Source organism: Topomyia yanbarensis, chromosome 2, assembly GCF_030247195.1.
Source record: "Topomyia yanbarensis strain Yona2022 chromosome 2, ASM3024719v1, whole genome shotgun sequence".
Lineage (NCBI taxonomy): Eukaryota > Metazoa > Arthropoda > Insecta > Diptera > Culicidae > Topomyia > Topomyia yanbarensis.
Genome location: NC_080671.1, coordinates 346,917,423 through 346,937,815, shown reverse-complemented (window position 1 = coordinate 346,937,815; position 20,393 = coordinate 346,917,423). Strand labels below are relative to the sequence as shown.

At 37.2% G+C, this 20,393-nt stretch overlaps 1 protein-coding gene across 6 annotated transcripts in view; it reads right to left on the bottom strand.

The window, feature by feature from the left end:
• The window catches only part of LOC131684162 (trithorax group protein osa), a 513,311-nt gene that overhangs the window by 8,729 nt on the left and 484,189 nt on the right, over positions 1 to 20,393 (bottom strand). For 4 of the 6 annotated variants that reach the window (XM_058966798.1, XM_058966794.1, XM_058966797.1 and 1 more), the window contains 4 exons: positions 19,899 to 19,949; positions 11,895 to 12,092; positions 11,515 to 11,731; positions 11,199 to 11,435 (listed from right to left, as the gene is read on the bottom strand). In XM_058966798.1, coding sequence (XP_058822781.1) covers positions 11,199 to 11,435; positions 11,515 to 11,731; positions 11,895 to 12,092; positions 19,899 to 19,949 — 703 coding nt within the window. The remainder of the gene's footprint in view (positions 1 to 11,198; positions 11,436 to 11,514; positions 11,732 to 11,894; positions 12,093 to 19,898; positions 19,950 to 20,393) is intronic. The other 2 variants (XM_058966799.1, XM_058966796.1) reach the window with 1 other exon arrangement.

Here is a 20,393-nt window from a genome sequence, read left to right as displayed (position 1 = left end):
TGCGTTCGCATATTTTGGGAATCGCAGAAGACCAATCACCTTAAATCAACGAATGATGATTAGCTTAGTCGTACAACAGTAGCTGTACGGATGTTATTAATGCTAATTCTGAAGCGATGTTGATTCGAAATATATTATCCACGAACAGGGGATTTGCCTTAAAATAAACAGTTAAAACTGGTGGTTCTTATAAACAATGACAGTAGAAACCTCATCACTATTTCAACGATGTTCAACAAAACCGGCAACTATTACTAACATTTGGACGATTGTATCTATTATTATAGTCAATTATATGCAACAACAGAACACTGTCCTCTGCTAACCCCTTAACGATATACCGCGATGGTGCGTATAGTGGCGCTGCGCTTAGCGTGCACACTATCGAAGAAGAGGTTTAAAGGATTTCCCTAAACTATGCACAAGCTTATTGAGCTCGTTGGATTACCTTCTATGAAGTGTGTATCTTTTTCCGGAGCGCGCAGGCTTTTCCTGTAGTTCACGGAATTGCGAATATTGTTAGACTTCCCTGAATATTATAGGACTCACTTGAGTTTCGTATAAACTGTTGGAAGTTCTAAAGATCTCTCTAAAAATTAGCCATCTCTGCAAATTTGCAAGTCTTTCCTGCAATTTGTAGGATGTGTCTTATACTTGTAGAATTCTCTTGATGTTTGAGAGCTCTTCATAAAAATCCCTTAAAACCAATACTGCCTATAATCGCCGTCCCATGTAGATAGGGAATCCCATAGAACATGGAACTGACTTGCAATTATGGGCAGAATAGGAGTTGCCTAATATTTGTTTAAATACACTCAAGTTTTTTTTTACGCGGTTTTTTTTTGCGCGGTATTTTTTTACGCGATTTTTTTTACGCGGATTTTGAAATTTACGCGGTTTTCATTTACGCGGATTTTGAAATTTACGCGGTTTTCATTTACGCGGATTTTGAAATTTACGCGGTTTTCATTTACGCGGATTTTGAAATTTACGCGGTTTTCATTTACGCGGATTTTGAAATTTACGCGGTTTTCATTTACGCGGATTTTGAAATTTACGCGGTTTTCATTTACGCGGTTTTCATTTACGCGGCTCGTATCCCCCGCGTAAAAAAAAACCTGAGTGTATCTTGAAGTAGTCTGTACCATCAAGATAAAATGTGTCGCCATCCAAAATTACTCCATTTTTATGCATGCGTTAGTATAAAATTCTAAGGAGCATCCGTCGGTGAAATAGAGCAAAAAAATCAACGAACTACGATGGCTTCCTTGTGAAGCAACAGATGTTATTTTAGACGGAGTTTACACGCTAAACCGAAACGTTCTGAGTGGTATGATACCTGATTACACGTTGCACCGTTTGATGAAGTACCGCCATGCATGAATTGGGATATCATTCCATGCTGCCATTTTTTTCAAATTTTGTGAGATTTTTTGTATAGCTTAAATTACGTTACTACTATCATTTTGATCATTTTGTTGTTTTAAAACAATATTGCGGTTTTAGGGTTTAAGTTAATCCCCCAAAAAATGTATACATGTCGTTTACAGCAAGGTTACCAAAGCACCATTCAAGGTCCACGCTACCGGCTTAAATTCTAGTCACTTTATATCGTTAGTAAAAACAAACGAATGATACTAAATATTAGCCGGTAGTATAAAAAAAATCATGTATCAAAAAGTGTTTGCGATGAAATAATGAATAATTCTGACATGTTTAAGGAATATTTAGACCAGATTGACGCGAATTCAGTGAACTTGTATTCGCCCAGGATATATTGATCCGAATGTCCATACAATATCGGCTGCTGAATCAAAATTGAAATTGGAAGGATCATGTTCTTGAAGTATATTATTCATAAACAGTTTTGTGGAGAAATGAGTGATCTGATTATTTAAAGTCTATAAAGCCATGTGCCAGGGATGACTTACACTGTTTCATTTACCTTTAAAACAATAAATTATGAATCTAGGTCATCTTAACTAGCAGACTACGTAATCAAGATGACTGAAATTAACTGTTAACCCTTAAATGTTCAATGTTGTTTTAAAACAACATTGCGAAACCCGTCTCAAGTGACGTATTAAAGCTGTGAGACAATTTTCAGAAAAGATTAAAAAACAGATTTGCACCTTTACGGGTTAATAGTAAAAATCAGAGTTCATTCACTTTACGACCTAGAGAACCATCTGATGTTATCGTATTGAAAATACTACGAGTCTGCCAAATGCTACGTAGCAGTGAATCCATAAACTCAGTTGGCTCACCAGAAACGTGTCACTATCCAATGGAAAAAAAATTTAAAACGCTTGTAAGGACGCGGCCAGGTGTGTGGAGATAAGCGGGTCTACGTCATTGTAGATTGTGGCGAAGTCTAATATGGCAATGGATATGCTCAATTCTGCAACTACATCTACGATTTGTGCAGGTGGTCCTGCTATGTTATGCTAGCTGATGTCGTTGAAATTGTGTTGAAGTTGTCGAACTTTCCGAGTATGTTTTAAAGACTGGTTTTGTTGAAACCCCTGGAACAAATCTTGAGATCTCAAAATTTTCTTGCACTTATACAAAATTTCTCATAGCTTCATGAAAGTTGTAAAAAAGTCTGGAGTTAGCAAAAAGAAAAATTGAGAGCATAACTGAAATTCTTTAATCCATGTATGCAAAAATATTTGTAACTATTTTGACGTTTTCAAAAATTTTTATAAAATTTACCGTACTTTCGAGATAGTAATCTCAAACAATCTTGTAACACAGCTGTATTAACCGTAATTTTGTAGAAAATTCGTTGAATTATTTAAATGTTCGCTTAAAGTACAACATTTTTTTCTGAAATTTACGAGGGCTATCTTAGATTTTTAGAATTTCTCAGAAGTTGTCGAACCATCTTCCAAATAAGTTATGAGTTTATCTTTCGGCTTTTTAGAAGTTTTAGATTTTTTCAAAAGTTTTCCGAACTTGACAAAAGTTCTCGAAACGCTTCAGAAGTTCCCTCAATTCATCAGTAGCTCTTGAAGCTTGTGAGACACGCACGGTATGCTATCATGCCTGTTTTGTCCAAATTCCCCCTTTTGTTTGAGTTCATATTGAAGACTGAATATATAACCCGGAAGAAAATTGAATACGGCTGACCAAAGTTAGTATTTCTTATGTAATAAAGTCCAGAGAATCGATTGAGAATAGTTATAATAATCTCACGAAACGTTTGTACTTATTTTACCCAAAATCTTCGCACAACTTGAGTTTGCAATTAATCCTAGTTCTATATTTCAGTAAAAGACTAAATGCGGCTGTGGTATTCCGTATGCATAAAATTCCAGATTATCGTTTGAATATAGTTAGAAGGACTGCCCGAAACGTGTGCACCCGTTTCACCCCAATTACACAGTTAAACATGGCCCTACATTTCAGAGAGAGGCTGAATGCGGTTGATCGAAAGTAGTAATACTTATGCAAAACAGTCCGAGAAATCGACCCAAATTCTGCACATAATAGATATGTGAAGCCAATATTTCACGAAACGCTGAAAGCGGCTGACCAAAAGCAGCTTTTAATATGTAAAAAAGTACAGGGAATCGATTGAATAAACTTAGAACAACCATATGAAACGCGTGTATTCATTTTACCACAATTCTTCCTAGTAAACAAGTGTGAAGTTGTTAGATTTAAGAAATTACTGAAAGATCAGAAGTATTTTTTACGTTTAATAGTATAGGGAATAGATTGAAGATAGACAGAGTGACCGCACGAAACACGTATATCGTTTTACCCCAATTCCACCCATAACTTAAGTGTGAAGTTAAATCTGGCCACCACATATCAGAAAGAGGCTGAATCGGGATAATCAAATGTCGTTATTGTTATGTAAAAACATCCGGGGATCGATTGAAGATGGTTGGAATATTCTTACGAAATGTGTTAAGCCATTTTATCCCAACTCAAGTTCGAAACTAAACCTGGCTGTATTTCTCGGAAAGAGGCTGAATGCAGCAGATTAGAAGAAATATTTATTTTGTGAAAAAAATCCAGAGAATCAATTGCAGATGATCAGGTTGATGCTACAACTACAACTCGTGTGAATCCTTTTTACTCTCATTCTTTCCATTAAACTAGCTACCACTTAAAATGGCATTCGACTCTGAAGCAGGTTTGGATTTGAGGTTAAACGAGAAAGCTTGTTTTGTGAGTTCATTTTAACGATCGCTAATGTTAACTTCTGCACATAGTACATACTATTTTCAATTGGTCACAATCATCCTCTTTCCGAGAATGTCATTTTCAAATTCAGTTATTAGAAGAATCCGCACTTCCAGGCGATCATACTAGCTATCTGCAATCGATTCTCTGGACCTTTTACGTAAACCACACTGCTTTTGGTCGGCCGCGTTCACCCTGATGCCGAAATCTAGAGTCAGGCTTAACTGAAAACACGAAATATGGGAAGAATTGGAGTAAACCGGCTCAGGCGTTTCAGTTTTTACTACCTGCTATAAATTTTTCGGGTTTTCATAAATAACAAATATTACTTTTGATATACCGCACTCAGCCTTTTTCCGAAATATATAGTAAGGATTAACTTCAAACTTAACACTAGAACGTTGCACTAGCGTTTTCCACCCTAGAACGTTGCACTGGGGTACAAACGTACCCCACGCGTTTGATCGCAATTTTCTCAGGTAAAAATGCAAACAAAAGAAACATATAATACATTATTTTCTTCGTTTTTAAATTGCGAAAACAGCTGTGTAAGTGAAAGTACGGAATTTATTGAATCAATGATACATAAATTGGTTTGAACAAAATAAAAAGTGAAAAAATCGCGGGTTTGACTTTTTTCACAAAAATTACTATAACTTTGCGAATTTTCAACCGATTTGAAAAAAAAAATCAAATGATTCTAAATGTTGAAAGAATGGTTTTGAAACGGTATAAAATGGAATTTCGATATTTTTGAAAAAGTGCAATTATTTTGAAGAGTGAAAATTTAAAAAACGGGTTTTGGAAAATACCACGAAACGGGGTGGAAATTGAAATGAAAAAATATTTCTAACCAGTAATACATTGATAACACGCAACGTTACTGTTACAGCAGTTATATTTAGCAAATTATACTTGCGAGCCATTGCTTTGAACAACTATAAAAAATAAACAATAAAACAATAAAACTCAGCAAAAATGAGAACGATTTTTTATTTCGCTTCAAAATTAAATCAAACTAATTAAATAAATTATTAAAAACGAATATATAATTCTAATTGTTACCTACGTAGTAAAACAACCAGTATTTAAACTGGTATTATCACATTTTCACTGACAGCACGAAACCTGACGAAACACTAACGGCAACTGTACACTGGGGTACAAATGTACTCCACGCCAACTTTGACACCACTTCCCTGTTGTGCTATCTTATGACAAACGCCATTTAGCACATTTTGAGAAAAACAATTTTTAAAGTTTGAGATTGAATATCTTGAAACTTATAAATGGTTTCAACAATTCAAAGAAGACAATTGATGCTTCTATCTATTCTGTATTAATCTCTCAAATATTACGAAGATCAGTTGAATATGTTACGAGTTTTTACTATAAATGTAAACAAAAGTCGCACTCACACGTGTCATAGGTGCGTATTGATGACAAAATTTGTATGGCGTGTCATAATCGTGCATGGAAAATTTTCCATAGAAAAAAATCATCAATTATTAACTTTTATTCATATTTTTGGATTTATTTGGTCTATAAACAATCGGTGAAATGTATTTTGAAGGAAATGAGTCAGGGAATCTAGAAAAAATAGTTAGTTTTGGTTGCAGTCTTGCCAAATATGCTATATTTTTATATTTTAAAACTTGAAATGCATTTTTCTCACAATTTGCGTAATGTGGCATATCTAACTCAGTTTACCCCAAAATGGCGTTTGTCATAAGATAGCACAACAGCGACGACCTGCTTCCACAAAGGCTATAATCAAACTGGCTATACCACCTTATGAATTATGGTTAGGGTCCCAGGTCGATAAATGCCGAATGTTGGGTCTCGGATATGTAGCTTGAGCAGTTATGAGTGATAAAATCAAGCACAATCAGTTCGAATAGCTTAGATACTGCATACTGCAATTTTATTACAGAATATGATTCTAAGTATTTTAAATCAAAATGCATTCAACAAAAATTTTCCAAAAAGTAATAGTTGTCGAGAGTTGTCCATCATAAAATGTCAACAATCTAATCGTTTTATAAACGTAAAAAAAAACTTTTTTAGTGTATTTGGATCATGGAGAAGCTTTCCATGAAAAAGTTAATCTAACAATAACTTTTGACATATCATATTTTAACAATTCAGTCAAAAATACAATTTTCTTTATGAATATGATTTTAAACGCCATTTCAAATCAAAACGCTCATAGCAAATTTTTTCCAAATTGTGGTAGTTCTCGAAATACTTAAAATTTCGTTTTGACTACACAATTATTTTGTTTTATTACGACCTTTTCACAAGTTATTCGCATTTCTCTATCAATAAGAATTGATTTTTCGAAAGGCCCATAATTTTTTTGTAACTTTTCCTTTGACCTTAAGACGATATTGTAAACAATTTGAAAGCTACAATTCGGCTCCAAAGAAGGCGAAGGGGAACATTTATGTCCCAGTGAAACGTTCTAGGGTTAAGTAATGGGAACTGGGGTAAGACGGAAGAACACTTCCGTGCGATCATTGCAACTATCTTCAATCAAGATTATACTTCAGCAGCTTCCAGAACTCGTCAGGAAAATACTGAAAAATTCGTGGAATATGTCAGAATGATTTCAGAACATGTTACAACTTCTCTGAACTTGACAAATATTCTCTGAACTTGCCGGAAGATCTATCAGCACGCCAAATGTCAAGCTCTCGAATTTGGAAGAATTTAAAATTTGTTAGAAGGTCTTGAAACATACCAAATGTTGAAGGACAGTAGACCATAACAAATGTTTTCGGAACATAGGTTAAATGTAAAAATCGTCACAAAACCCGTTGGGCTTTCTCTCGCTTTAATCAGGCAAATTTCGTTCTGTTACTCTAGCGATTTCTTCTAAGGCGTGTCAGAAGTTACCGATTGTTGTTGAAAATTTTTACGCATGTTAGAAGTTCTCGTCAAATTGGTCATACGTCAGAAGTTCTCGGAACTTTTGAGATGTTCGCGGACCTTGTCAAAAGATTTTGGAACTGGTCATTAGGGTGGGACAAAAATTAGATTCCAGCTCCGAGCAACTTTTTAGGTATCATTTGGGTCCTAGAACAACTATGCAAATTCTTAGCTCGATCGGTGAAACTATATTTTTGCGCCCACTGTTTAAAGTTTACATGGGATTTTGTATGGGAAAATTAACTTTTACAAAATAATTCCTCTAGGAGTCGCCCATTACTTCCTAAAAATAAATCGTTACGTGGATTTTATAGGAAATTTAACAAAGAAACAAAGTCTCGAAAACCACGAAACGATCTGACGCTTGAGAAAAAAGTTATTAAGCAGAAACCGATTGATGCTCTGACGATTGATAAAATATTCATTTTTTCTAGCACCACTGCTGTTGGTTGTCCAATTATACACAATTTTGTTTTAATCCTCTCTTAATGTGTCTAAATCGTTTATCTATACTATTTGGCCACTTTGTAAGGTTTTGAGGGATAAATTGAGGCTTCTTTTGTACATAATAGGAGAAAGTTAAAAATTGTGTATATAATTAGACCGTCAAAAGCAGTGATGCTATGAAAAGTGAAATTTTCGTCAATCTTCAGGGCATCAATCAGTTTTTGTTTAATAACTTTTTTCTCAAGCGTCAGATCGTTTCGTGGTTTTCGACATTATTTCTTTGTTAAATTTTCTATAAAAGCCACGTAACGATTTATTTTTAGGAAGTAATGGGCGACTCCTGGAGAAATTATTGTGTAAAAGTTAATTTTCCCATAAAAAACCCAATGTAAAAATATAGTTTCACCGATCGAGCTGAGAATTTGCACAGTTGTTCTGGGAGCTAAATGGGATCCAAAAAGTTACTCGGAGCCAGATTTTATTTTTTTCATATAACCATGTCCCACTCTACTGGTCATATATTCTCAGGTGTGTTAGAAGATCTCATACATAGTCAGAATTCTCGGAGCGGGTTATAAGTTCTAAGAACTTGTCAGATGTTTTGAGAATTCACCAGATCTCGAAACATGTCATTTGTAAAAGTTTCAGAACACGACAAATGTTCTCCGAATCAGTCACAGTCACAGATGTTCACAGAACTTGTCAGAACTTCTCGAGTTACTTTAAATGCCAAGTTTTCGGAACATTTAAGATATTCTAGGACCTTGTAAAAACCCCAGAGCTTGCTAGAGGTACTTACATATCGTCAAATATTCCCAAATGTCCTTAAAACTTGCTAGAAATTTTTGAAGTACATCATTCGTGAAATTTGTTGGACTTTCCAGATACAGTGAAGCCCGTTTTTAACAGCCCCTTGGCGAATGTTAAGGTGATAAAACAGGTACATTGATAAAATCGGGACATATATTTTTCTGTCCTTTTAATAAAATGAAACTCCTAAAATATTCTTCTTTGGTCCTTAGATACAGCCTCACAACTTTTTCTGATTATTTACTTTAAATATTTTTATTTTTGCATTTTTCTGATCTCTAAGATAAGAAATATATGCCTAAAAAAGGATTTACTTGAATTCAACTTGGTTCGTCTGTTAGAGCCCATTAAACTACCAACTATCAATTTTCATATGAAGCTGATAAAATTGGGGATAGATAAAATCGGAGGCTGATAAAATCGGGTCTCCACTGTATTCTATAATGTTGTCTCAGAAGTTCATAAAATTTGTCACATATTTACAGTAGTGACGGAAGTTTTCGAAACCAACCACAGTAATCTTTGGTCGTATGCTGACAGAGAAGACAGACACCGAAGAGCACCTGTTCTCCAAGTTAGGAGTGGCTCTAAACAGTGCTTGTCCCGGAACGGGCAACGTACGGAAAATTGCTATATCAAAGATGGCAGCTGTCCCATCACTAGGCCCACCGTACCAGAGGTGGGTTCTAATTGTGACCGGTAGCTTGACTTGACTTTACTCTTAACAAAAATTCTCTTCATAAACTGTGTAAAAACACAGTTAACACGGTTCATTCTTAAAACTGTACAGAGAGGAAGTTGTCATATCGACCCACGTTTAGTGATTCGGTAAGTGATGAATAGCTGAAAGAAAAACTTAACTCTATACAGTCACTTTCAATTGCAGTTTTTCGATACTGGGTACGGCTGCTTAGAATCGATCAGGGCAAGACAAGATAGAGATAAAAAATCTGTTCAAATTAAACTTCACTGTCTCGCACAGTGAAGTGAGTTGTTCAGTCTAATTCATCGTGTCATGTCCCTGTTTATTCCTCGCTGTAGGAACTAGTACACTAGAACGAAAAACTGCCATCTTATCGTACATCATGCAGTTATACGATAGGAAAGTGACAAACTGGAAGAACGATAAATTCGAAGTATGCAGTACTGCACAATTATTAACAAGTACTGTTTTTTACTAAAAATTATTAGACGACTGTCATACGACAAAGATAGTCCTGGAAAATGTTGTAGTTTCTGGAGTTCCCCAAATTTATCATTCTTCACAGTAGACGCCCAGTTTAGAATTATACGCCTTCGGTTCCTGCGAATGTACTGGAAGCATACTAAAATTATATCATATGAACTGAAAGAAAAACCATATCAACAAACTATAAATCATATGCACAACATTTTGATAACTACAACTACTAATTTGTATAGACGGTGGTAAAGCAACGATGTTCGATTCTAACGACACTCAATTAATAAGAGACTGGAAGAAGTAAAAACTTTATTTAGAATCCATAGTACTCGAGGTAGAGCAAAAGCTTTAAGAAGAAATTACAGGAAAATTAGGATATAAAAATATAGTGAATTTAGATTTAAAAAGTTGAATTTGGAAACATCCATAAATTATGCAACATTCTTAGTCTTTATCGCAACCTTCAATAAATCTTTATATGTATATGTTATCAGCTAACAATGAAACTCTCAAGACATGAGACGCGTGGTTTCCCAGCCAGTGATAAAATTTTCAAAGAATTAAAAGCTCACAACGGGACTGGGGGACAGAAAATGTGTAAAATCAACGACATAACAAACGAGCTGGGAACATGTTTTATAGTACACAAGTTGCACCGACGCGTGCTGATTTGCTTCACTGCGTGATCAGTGAGAAAAAGGTGTAAAAATTACAGGTCACTTCTTCAACTACAGCACTATCAACATGCACTGCCCAAACGAAGCGAGATTTAAGGACGAATAAAAAGCGGTGCGCGTCTACGAAAGCTGTACAACGTGCGAAAACATTGTGGAATTCAAAGCAGCATATAATTCAGCGCAACTGAATAGACCATTCCAGATAATGTATGAACATGGCTTTTCGACCAAACTGATTTGTAGGGGCATTGATGGATCCAAATCAAACGCCAGAATTGTCGGTGAGACATCCGACCTGTTTTTGAACGTTAGATATATTGAAGGAGGGCGATGCACTCTAATTTGTTGTTCAAAATAGCGCTCCATTGTGCTATACGAACATTTGGTTACTGATCTTACATGCAGTGGAGGAAAATCTTGGACTGCATTCGCTGGTTGTACGCAATAGCAGGGACTGTGTGGAATGAAAAGTAGCAGTTGAATATCTAGTGACCTGGACTGGAAGTCTGCAATAGTTTTGATCTATAAAGATAATGAACTATCCTAATGATATCGAAAAATTCTGTAAATAGTTACAAGCTTCAAACTTGTGCTCAATTTAAGAAAATGTTGAGTAATTGTGTTGGAAGCTCAAGCCTACTAATAGGCTGGGGGAGCTGCAAACTAAAAAAAACATTTTTTATGTTCCAAGATGTGCGCATATGATTTACGTATGTGACATTTATGCTTCATAAAAACCTGTAAATATAAAGTATGCTTTCAGTACTTGCAATTATAATTCTAAATTTGGGGGTTAGTAAGGTTAGGTAACATTCTAACTACACTTAAAACTAAAAAATATATAAATTTCGAATTTCAAATAAATTTAATGATGAGCGAAATAAATGGATATATGTGTATATGCTGAAAACATGGAAGAAGTAAAGGCAAAACAAGAGGGATTGCTTTCTCACCTGGATGAGGAGACTGGGTGCCGCTCTGCTGCGTCGGTGGTCGTTGTAGGTTCTGCTGTACCGGTGGTTGCGGCGGCTGTGACGGGGCTTGCTGGGACTGTCCCTGCTGTGGTGGTTGACTCTGGTAGTCCGGTGTCGCACCGGGTGGATAACCACTGCCCGGGTAGGCATTGTAGCCGTCCATCGAGGCGCTACTGCTACCGGGTGCGGGGAATGAGTCTTGAGAGTTGGAAGATCCTGGAAACAAGAAGAGTCGGAAGCAGAGATTCGATCGTTAGCGCTCGCGAGTTCGTCACCATCTGAAAGTTGGACCTACCCGGAGATGGGACCGAAGCGGTTTTGTTCGATTTCTTCTTGGACCCCGCTTCAACCTGGGCGATAATCGGTCCCGGGTCGATGCCGCCCCGATCGAACTTGCACTCGAACGGTAACAGATTCTTGGTGTAGTGCTTCCGCAGCGTGTACGCCGCACTGCTGCTGGCGCCAATTCCGAGCAATCCAGCGATGTCCTTCCACGTTTTGCTCTTCGTGACCTTCAGTAATTAGGAGGTAGAGAGATTCTAGTTGTATGCATAGCAGAACCCAACAAGCTATCCGATCCTAGCGATCGGTGAAGCCCCACCACAATAATCAAGCAATATACAAGCACCCAACACCAATCCTGTTAGTTGTGTTAGTTTAGTAGAGCAAACTCACCTTACACACCTCAAGAAAACCGCCGCGCTCCTGCACCAAAATGTACAGCTTGTACAGATCCAGGGGTGTCTTCGAGATCGTCGGACAGGCCGTGATCGGCGTTCGTCGCTCCTCCATGAAGGCTAGCAGCTTGTCCAGCCAGGGCCGCCGCTCCGGCTTGTCGTCCATGTCGTAGAGTTTGTTTAGACTGTCGGATTTCTGTAAGTTTGGTTCAGAATGGGAAAGTATGATTACTATTGTGAAATAATACACAGGGAGTAGAGCAGGCAAGCTGTTAGTTTGGAGTTTGAAAGAAAGAAAAAAACAAACTAGCGATATATTAGTAGAGATACATAACACCACTCTTGATCTGGAAACCCGAAAGTAAGCTTTAAGGATAATGAAAGCGATCAATAACATAATTTGAGAACCCGATTCCAAAGACTGTCCATAATAAAGTGGTCTCTTACATGATTATAGACAGTGGACAAAGTTTTCATTATTAGCTTCAGTTATATATTTAGTCACAATAAAATCATACTTTCAAATATGCCAACTGATTTCTAACTACGTAAGAAAAAAAAAACTCAAACATAAATCTTAATCCAAACACTCAAAATGATCGATTGATAACGATCATTGTTAGAAAAAGTTTACTTACAAAATAATATAATCTACTCGAAATGGTCAAAAGTTGTAAAGAAAATTTTTAAATTAACGACCATGTTGACGCTTTTACTAAAATGTACTACTTCGGTATGTACTTCTCATAGTCGTGCTAATCATTTTATATTAAATTTAAAATAATCATATTCAACACAGCGCACTGTAAGCCAAAGTTTATTGTGCAAACAACGTATGTAGCACATCTTTATCCAAAAATAAAGCTCAGCCAAAAACAACCATTTTATTGTTGGTTAAATAAATTAAAACCATTTTTTAATTTATTTTTATTCTTTTGATCCCTTTTACTGCAGTTCTACACATAGTTGTCCTATGTATATAGGAAAGCCCATAGAACATGGAACAATTGATCGGTGCAAAGTCAGACCGGACTAAGAGACATTGCATTGATTTCGAGAAAAACGAGTTCAAAGTTTGGATCGCAGCATCCTTTACATTATAATTTAAAATTAATTTTTGCCTATTATAACATATTTCAAATCTGGCGAAAGTCGAATATAGCGGAAGAAATTCTTTATCCAGTGCTATCATTATCTCATTTTTACGGATTGTGCGACTTTGTCCGATCTGACTTAACACCGACCAATTAAGCTTATAACGGCAGTTTAGCATTATATAAGATTTCCGGTCACTTCATACGTGAGCAATTCTTTGAAGTCTGTTTTGGTATTGGGTATTATCACATTACGGAGACATTTAAGTTTTTAAGTAAGACCTTCCTTCTTTGAATCATGAGCAGTTATTTGTTTAAAGCCTGGCTGAACAAAGCGCCAATTTTTGGCGAGCTGTTTAGAGTAAAATCATGAAACCAATGAGAAAACAATAAAAAAGCCGGTACTCAAATCCTCCAAACGATGCTTTGTCGTCTATGGTTTAACACAGTAATGTTCTTTTATTCTTTGAACCAACGCATTTTTGAAATATACAAGTATACTTTGTCAAATAATTTCCCTCCAAAGGAGCATTTCATAATTTCTGGTCTTCATATTATTTTTCAAAATTGCGCACCAAAACAAGATTTTGGGCTCGTATCAGCCGAATGATTGTGAATTCTTGTTTCTTTTTACTGTTTATATTCATTAAAATTTCTTTCGTCGAGAAAGCCAACTGATTGGAAGCATCCCAAAATTCGAAACCCAACCCATGACCTGCACGATTTCGTCAGCTGACCGTGCGAATGCGTGAAGCTTCGTAGAATTTACTACGTTAAACGAAAATAGATTGAATTATTCAAGCGCAAAAAATAATCAAAGAACGCAAAGGTTGAATATATCTATTAAGATGAGAACAGACGGGAGCCTTTGGCGAAAGGTCTTTCTGCGAAATATGTTCTGTGTCAAATTGCGTAAAATAGTATTCAGTGAATTAACTCCAAAAATACCGAAAACAAGTAAGTCAAGCTAAATCTAATCTTAATATCCAATTCTGTTGCAATAAGTTCAAAGTTCAAGTTCTATAGTTCAAGAAAATTGTAATCAATCTTACAAAGCTGGGAAGTATTTAAGGAAAAATTCAATGGCTTACCCCCAATATAAATAAGAAATTCTTTGATATTCAGACTATTCTAGAATTTTGATTATCATTTTTTCAGGTACTTGTCGAACTAGCGACACTCGACAAATGGAGATTAGATTGACTGTAAACACAATCGTCTTTGACCTACAGTCTACATACAGTTACACCACGTGAGAAACTATGTATAGATAACGTTTATAAATTTAACCTAGACATAAAACTTCATTGCGAAGAACAACATGCAACACGGCGACGAATATGACAATTTTGAAACAAAGATCCTGAATATATAGACGACGATGAAATTGAGGTGCGCCTACACGATCTAGCAGCGCGCATTAGATGTCAAAATAGGGCAAATCCAATCCGTTACACACGAGGGAACATTTTCAGTGACATTCCCAACGGCGTTCGTGTTGCCAAAATGCGGCTAGAAAACAACGGTGTGCACCTACCCGGGTCAGATTACTACGTGGAAGTTTTGTAACCATTTCATTCCGGAAAACAATGCTTCGAAGCCACTAAAAAAATTAACCTACTACAACCAATTCAAAAAAAATGTTTTCAACAGATGTTGAAAAAACGCAATCAATTGACTAATTAATAACTGTTGCGCTTTGTATATCAAACCTGTCCAGTGTCTCCAAACCAACACTCAGCACAATAAATGCCGATAAACACGGATTTACAACATTGACCCGTAAGAGCAAGAACAAAGAAGAACCTCCGACCTCGAACATCACGAAAGCTGTATCGACGATAGCATGGACGTGCACGATAACGCGAGAGAAGCCAAATGGGCTGACGCTCAAGTTATGGTAGACAAAACAACTACATTACCGCCAAGAAAAAGTATCACAACACGCAGCCGCAAGCTGCATCCACAAGGCCCTCCGGTCCGCAGTAACTTTGCGTTATTCTTTTATATTTACATTATGAAAAAAAACATGAAAGCGCCCCAACTATGTTATGCTAACGCATTGAGTCGTGTTAAACATAAAAAATATAAAAATCGATGTTAGGCCGCGGGGTCCGTGACAACCCAAGGTGATTTAGAAGAGGTCCGTTATACGAAAAAATGAGAACCACTAATAAGACATATCGTGGGGTCTCCAAACCGTTTTAATACTTAGATTCCACAGCCTAGATGAAAGGCCTGTTTCGCGCCCGAGCTGCTTAACGTAACCGTAGATCATCGTGTTCAGTAAATAATCGTATGATTTAAATATGAATCAAAAAAAGCTCCAAATTATTATTAAGTCCAGTCCAGATGTCTACGACTAACCATACGAATCTATGGAAGGCTGTGGATCTTCCTAAAACCAGTCATGGCATAAAGTTGACTGAAGCTCAAATTATCCTGAAGTTCCGCGATTAGGGATTAATAATCTCAAAGAGTTCACGGTATCCCAACAAACTGCGCAAATCCAGATTCATAACACTACACAGTGCACAGTGGCATGACTTCGAACAACAGGTGGACTACATTCAAAACTTTGCCGTATCGGTTCAATTAAAACAGTTTTATGTCAGTTTGGTACGCTGAAGTCGTTTTTGATATTAAAACAAAATAAAAATAAACTAGAACGGCTTCCCTGGGAAGCTGACAAGACTGATTAAGGTTACGATGGATTGTGTAAGGTGTTGCGTCAAAATTTCGGGCGGCCTCTCGGGTCCGTTTGAAATACGCAGGGGACTAAGACAAGGCGATGGGTTGTCCTGCCTGCTGTTCAATATAGCGCTGAAAGTTGTAATGCGAAGAACGAGGTTCAACATGCGGGGCACGATTTTCCCGAGGTCCGGAGAGTTCGTGTGCTTCGCTGACGACGTGGACATAATCGGTAGAAATAAGGAGACGGTAGCAGATCTGTATACCCGACTGAAGCGCGAAGCAGCACGAGTAGGACTGAAGATAAATGTGTCTAAGACGAAGTACATGCTGGCTGGCGGAACCGATCGTTATGGGGAACGCTTGGGCAGTAGTATTACGATCGACGGTGACGAGTTCGAGGTGGTTGACGAGTTAATCAGAAAGCGTATTATCTCTGGAAGTCGTGCTTACTATAGGCTCCACAAAACTTTGAGATCCAGAAATCTTTACCACCGCACGAAATGTGCCATGTACAACACACTGATTTGACCGGTGGTTCTCTACGAGCACGAAACGTAGACAATGCTCGAAGAGGATCTGCAAGCACTCGAAGTTTTCGAAAGAAGGGTGCTTAGAACGATCTTCGGTGGTGTGCAGGGGGATGGTGTTTGGAGGAGAAGGATGAACCACGAACTTGCGTGACACTATGATGAGCCAAGTATCCGGAAAGTAGCTCAAGCTGGAAGGGTACGGTGGGCGGGGCATATTGTGAGGATGCCGGACAACAACCCCACCAAGTTGGTTTTCACCTCCAACCCGACACGTACAAGACGGAGAGGAGCGCAGCGTTCCCGGTGGCTGGACTAAGTGGAGCAGAACCTGGCGAGTATCGGGCACCTGAGAGGTTAAAGACAAGCAGCAACTGACCGATTGACGCGGCGGAATATTGTGGAACAGATTAAATCATGATAATATGATGTATAATCAGGAAATATATAATATATAAAAATAAACTATTCATTAGGGTGTCTCAAAAATATCTGCTTTATCGGAGCTGTTCTAAAAAAATTTATATATTAATTTTCGTGCGCTAAATTGTTTTCGATATTAACACTTGTTAAAAAAAGAACCTTCATTATACATTAGGGTGGCTCAAAAATAATTATTTTGTTGTGAAAGTTCATATTTTTTTAAAGAACTTTTTGTGCGCTGAACTCCTTTTTTGGTTATAAAATATATTAGAATTTAATTTTACTGCTTATTAGGGTGGCTCAAAAGTAAGTATTTTGTCTTAACGAGTGTAATGATTTTTTCAGTAGTATTTATGGTCAAAAAATAGTTTCAGAAACATTTAATGACATATTTCAATAGGTTGAAAATATTCATTGAATTTTAAACATTCTGAATACCATTACCATCTAAGACATCACTCTTTCCACCTAGCTCCTCTCTCTCTCTCTCTTGTTCATTAGAAAAATCCTCGTAGAGCATGCTCTCAATACTATTTGAGAGTTGTGCATGTATTCGTGTCATTATTCCAGCTATAAAGTGGATATTCAATATAATATCAGTAATAACCATGCGTCTCCATTCACTTTTTTTAAATTATTGCTTATCGTAAATTTTCGCAAAACTAGCATAAACTCTTGTTGTTACTATGTTTCAATTGCCGCAAAGTTCTACTGTATCGATTTTGTTGGCTATTTTCGGCAAATTTAAGACTAAGAGACAACGAAAGCAATGAAATTGAAAGACGGATAGGTATTCTAGAGTGAATCAGTTATAAACTTAGAACGGAAAACGTGGACTAGGCAAGCTCATATGGACATGATCGAAAGGAAATGTAAAGAGTCCTTTGCCTTCTGCTAAGTAGGAGTTGGGCATTGCACCCAAGTCTACCGCATGGTCATTGATAGAAGAAAATTCACAAATCTATGCTTCAATTGTCGCTAGGTTCTACTGTATCGATTTTGTTTGCTAGACTAGAAAGGCGTTCAAGATCCTGTAAAATAAATTCAATGTTGGAAAAATGGTCGCTGAGGTTGACCAGTCCAGAGTGAGCCAGACGATGGCGGAAGTTACAAAGAAAGTTCATGACCACGAGAGCTTATCCGAAAATGATCGGAGTAATTTCAAATTGTTGATGAAAGTATAACAAAATACCTTTCCTAGGACTACATTGCATCTTTCTTAAGTCACATAAAATTTAGAACAATTTAAATTGTTCTGAAGATCACCTATTAGCTATCTAGTCCAACGTACAAATGGACAATGATGCCATCTTGAAAATGTAGATCTTGAGTTTGTCCAACCTCAACTACAATTGGTGCGATTTCCCTACCCATTCAACGAGTCCGCCAAACTCCAATGCCTTACGAAGAACAAAGTAATCTTCGTTCTCAAAACTGCTTTGAAGTTCAGACCTTAGTTCAACTGAGGTAAGCTTGCTGTACGGATCTGAAGAGCTTCATTAATCCATGCGTTGGTGTAGCATAGCTACCATCATTCTATAATTAGCACGTTACAATTGTAATCTATGTTTTATGAGTGGCTAAAAAACTTTCATAAAACCCTATTTATTACTTGTATGATAAGGTCATCAGAGTACCGTATTGGGTTGCCAACTGGTGAAGCTTTGATCCGGAGATTCTCACCGTCCTGGAAATAGACTAGACAAGAGGAACCAGATAAAAATGGTAATTAAAGCGATTGCTCGACATTTTAGAGCACTTTAATTGCTTTTTATTGCCTAGTGAGTTTAAAATAGAATATACTTCCGTTTGTAACTTATTCATTTTAGCAAAATGAACCCCGTAGAGTGTTACGTTTTGCCAAATCACACCAATGTTCGCTGCCGTTATCATAAAGCTATAATTTTTTGGCGTTTGTTAACGGTGTTGTTGTTGTTCCATGTGTAATGACAAAGAATACAAAAGCATTAGCCACTCTCGCTGTGGATAACCATTCAAAAGAACTCTTCTCTCCACCACAACTAACAGAAGGAGAGCGAAGAAGGAAAGATGGGAAGAACTCTGGGGAGTCTTTGGGGTATTCGCCACCAGAGGCTCGAGGGAGGTTCCAACAAAGGAACAAAGCTCATCTCACCTTCCGCAAGTTAAGAATTGCTACAGGACCAGCCAACACCGCAAGTATTCGTTTGATGATGAGCAGGCTGGTTGGATTAAAACAAACCTATCATCCCACCAAGTAGCAACAACAGTGAAGTGATTTGATAAAATTGCGAAATTAAATACTACACCGTTCTGAGCGACTACTCAAACTTAAAAAAAAACTTAAAATTATTCATTGTCTCAACAGGCCCAAAGGAATTTATGTAAATTTGGAAGATCCGGAGATCGCCCCCAAATACCGGTCAAAAGCCAGAGAGGTGGCAACCCTAATCGAACAATCCTTAGTCAAAACTGAAGTGTAGAATCATCAGGAATAAACATAAAAGAAATGTGGAGAAAATTGTTCATTCTGATGCTATATAACCTACAAGATGTGACGAAGTCTCACGAATTATCATAAATATCAATTATCAAGGTACAAAGCCGAAAACTTAGCAGAAGTTACTGAAGAAAATAAGCGTAACTAGTTATTATGTGCACTCAAACCATTACTATTAACTAAAAAAATACATTATATATAGCACTAAAACCTGAATTTCGTCGTCCTGCAAGAAACGAATAAATGTTGAGTCTAGAAAATCTAAAAAAACAACTTCGATTATCGTTCAATTTTGGGCAATAATAATTAACAGACGATGCAATAATAAAGGGATTGCGGGCGATCGGAGAATGAACAAATGAAAATCCCTGAAAAAGAATCGCACTTCAGTGGCAGATTTTGAACCAACAATCATAACGATCGATACGTGGATACGCACTACCAATTACACTACATTAGAATTATGCTGAAGCACAGCCAGAAAGCGGACCGATAATGCTGCTACAGAGACCTCTCAGATGATAAAATTTAAATTCTGCCTCTGAGTGACATTTTCTCACAGCCCATCTGTGGGAATTTTTGGCATTTTTCACACCGGAAACGGAAATTTTAACACATTATTCGTTTCTTTCCTCAACTTATTAATGAAATAAAAAGATAAAAAATGCAAACAAAACAAAAAAAAACATGCAGTTACTATTCACCAAACGAGGAAAAACAAAGCAAATTATAACAAAGCAAGTGTTAAAAGATCCAGTTTTTTTTTAAATGCTAGTTATATTAACCTTAGTCGATCTAAAGGGAGTCTCCGTGGGAGGAACGTGGCTGTTAAATACCTGTGGAAAGAACGAACAGAACAGAAGCGAAGGTTTAGTGTAATCCCAACTGACAACGATAAAGCGGGTTTTTGGAGTAATACAAAAATAAAATCGTTGGCTAAACTAAGCACAATTTCTGATACTCTAATTTTGCGGGGGAGGTGTGAGGTAGTGGGCCTGATTGCGTAACCAAAATCGGCAGCAAATTTTGAAGGAAACGGCGAAGGAAAAGGAAGGAATCCAATCGGCTCGATTACGGTTTTTTGATGTACGTGGTCATAAAAAAGAACCAAAACGGGGCGGTAGGTGGTAACAATAATCGGCTACATGACACAACAGGATAACTAGAGTGAGAAGAGATTGTATCTACATTTCTACGACTGGCAACCGACGGCGGCCGGCGCGTCATCAGCAGCGTCGCCTGGCGAGGATCGACGTGCGACGACAGCGGCGCGGACGAGG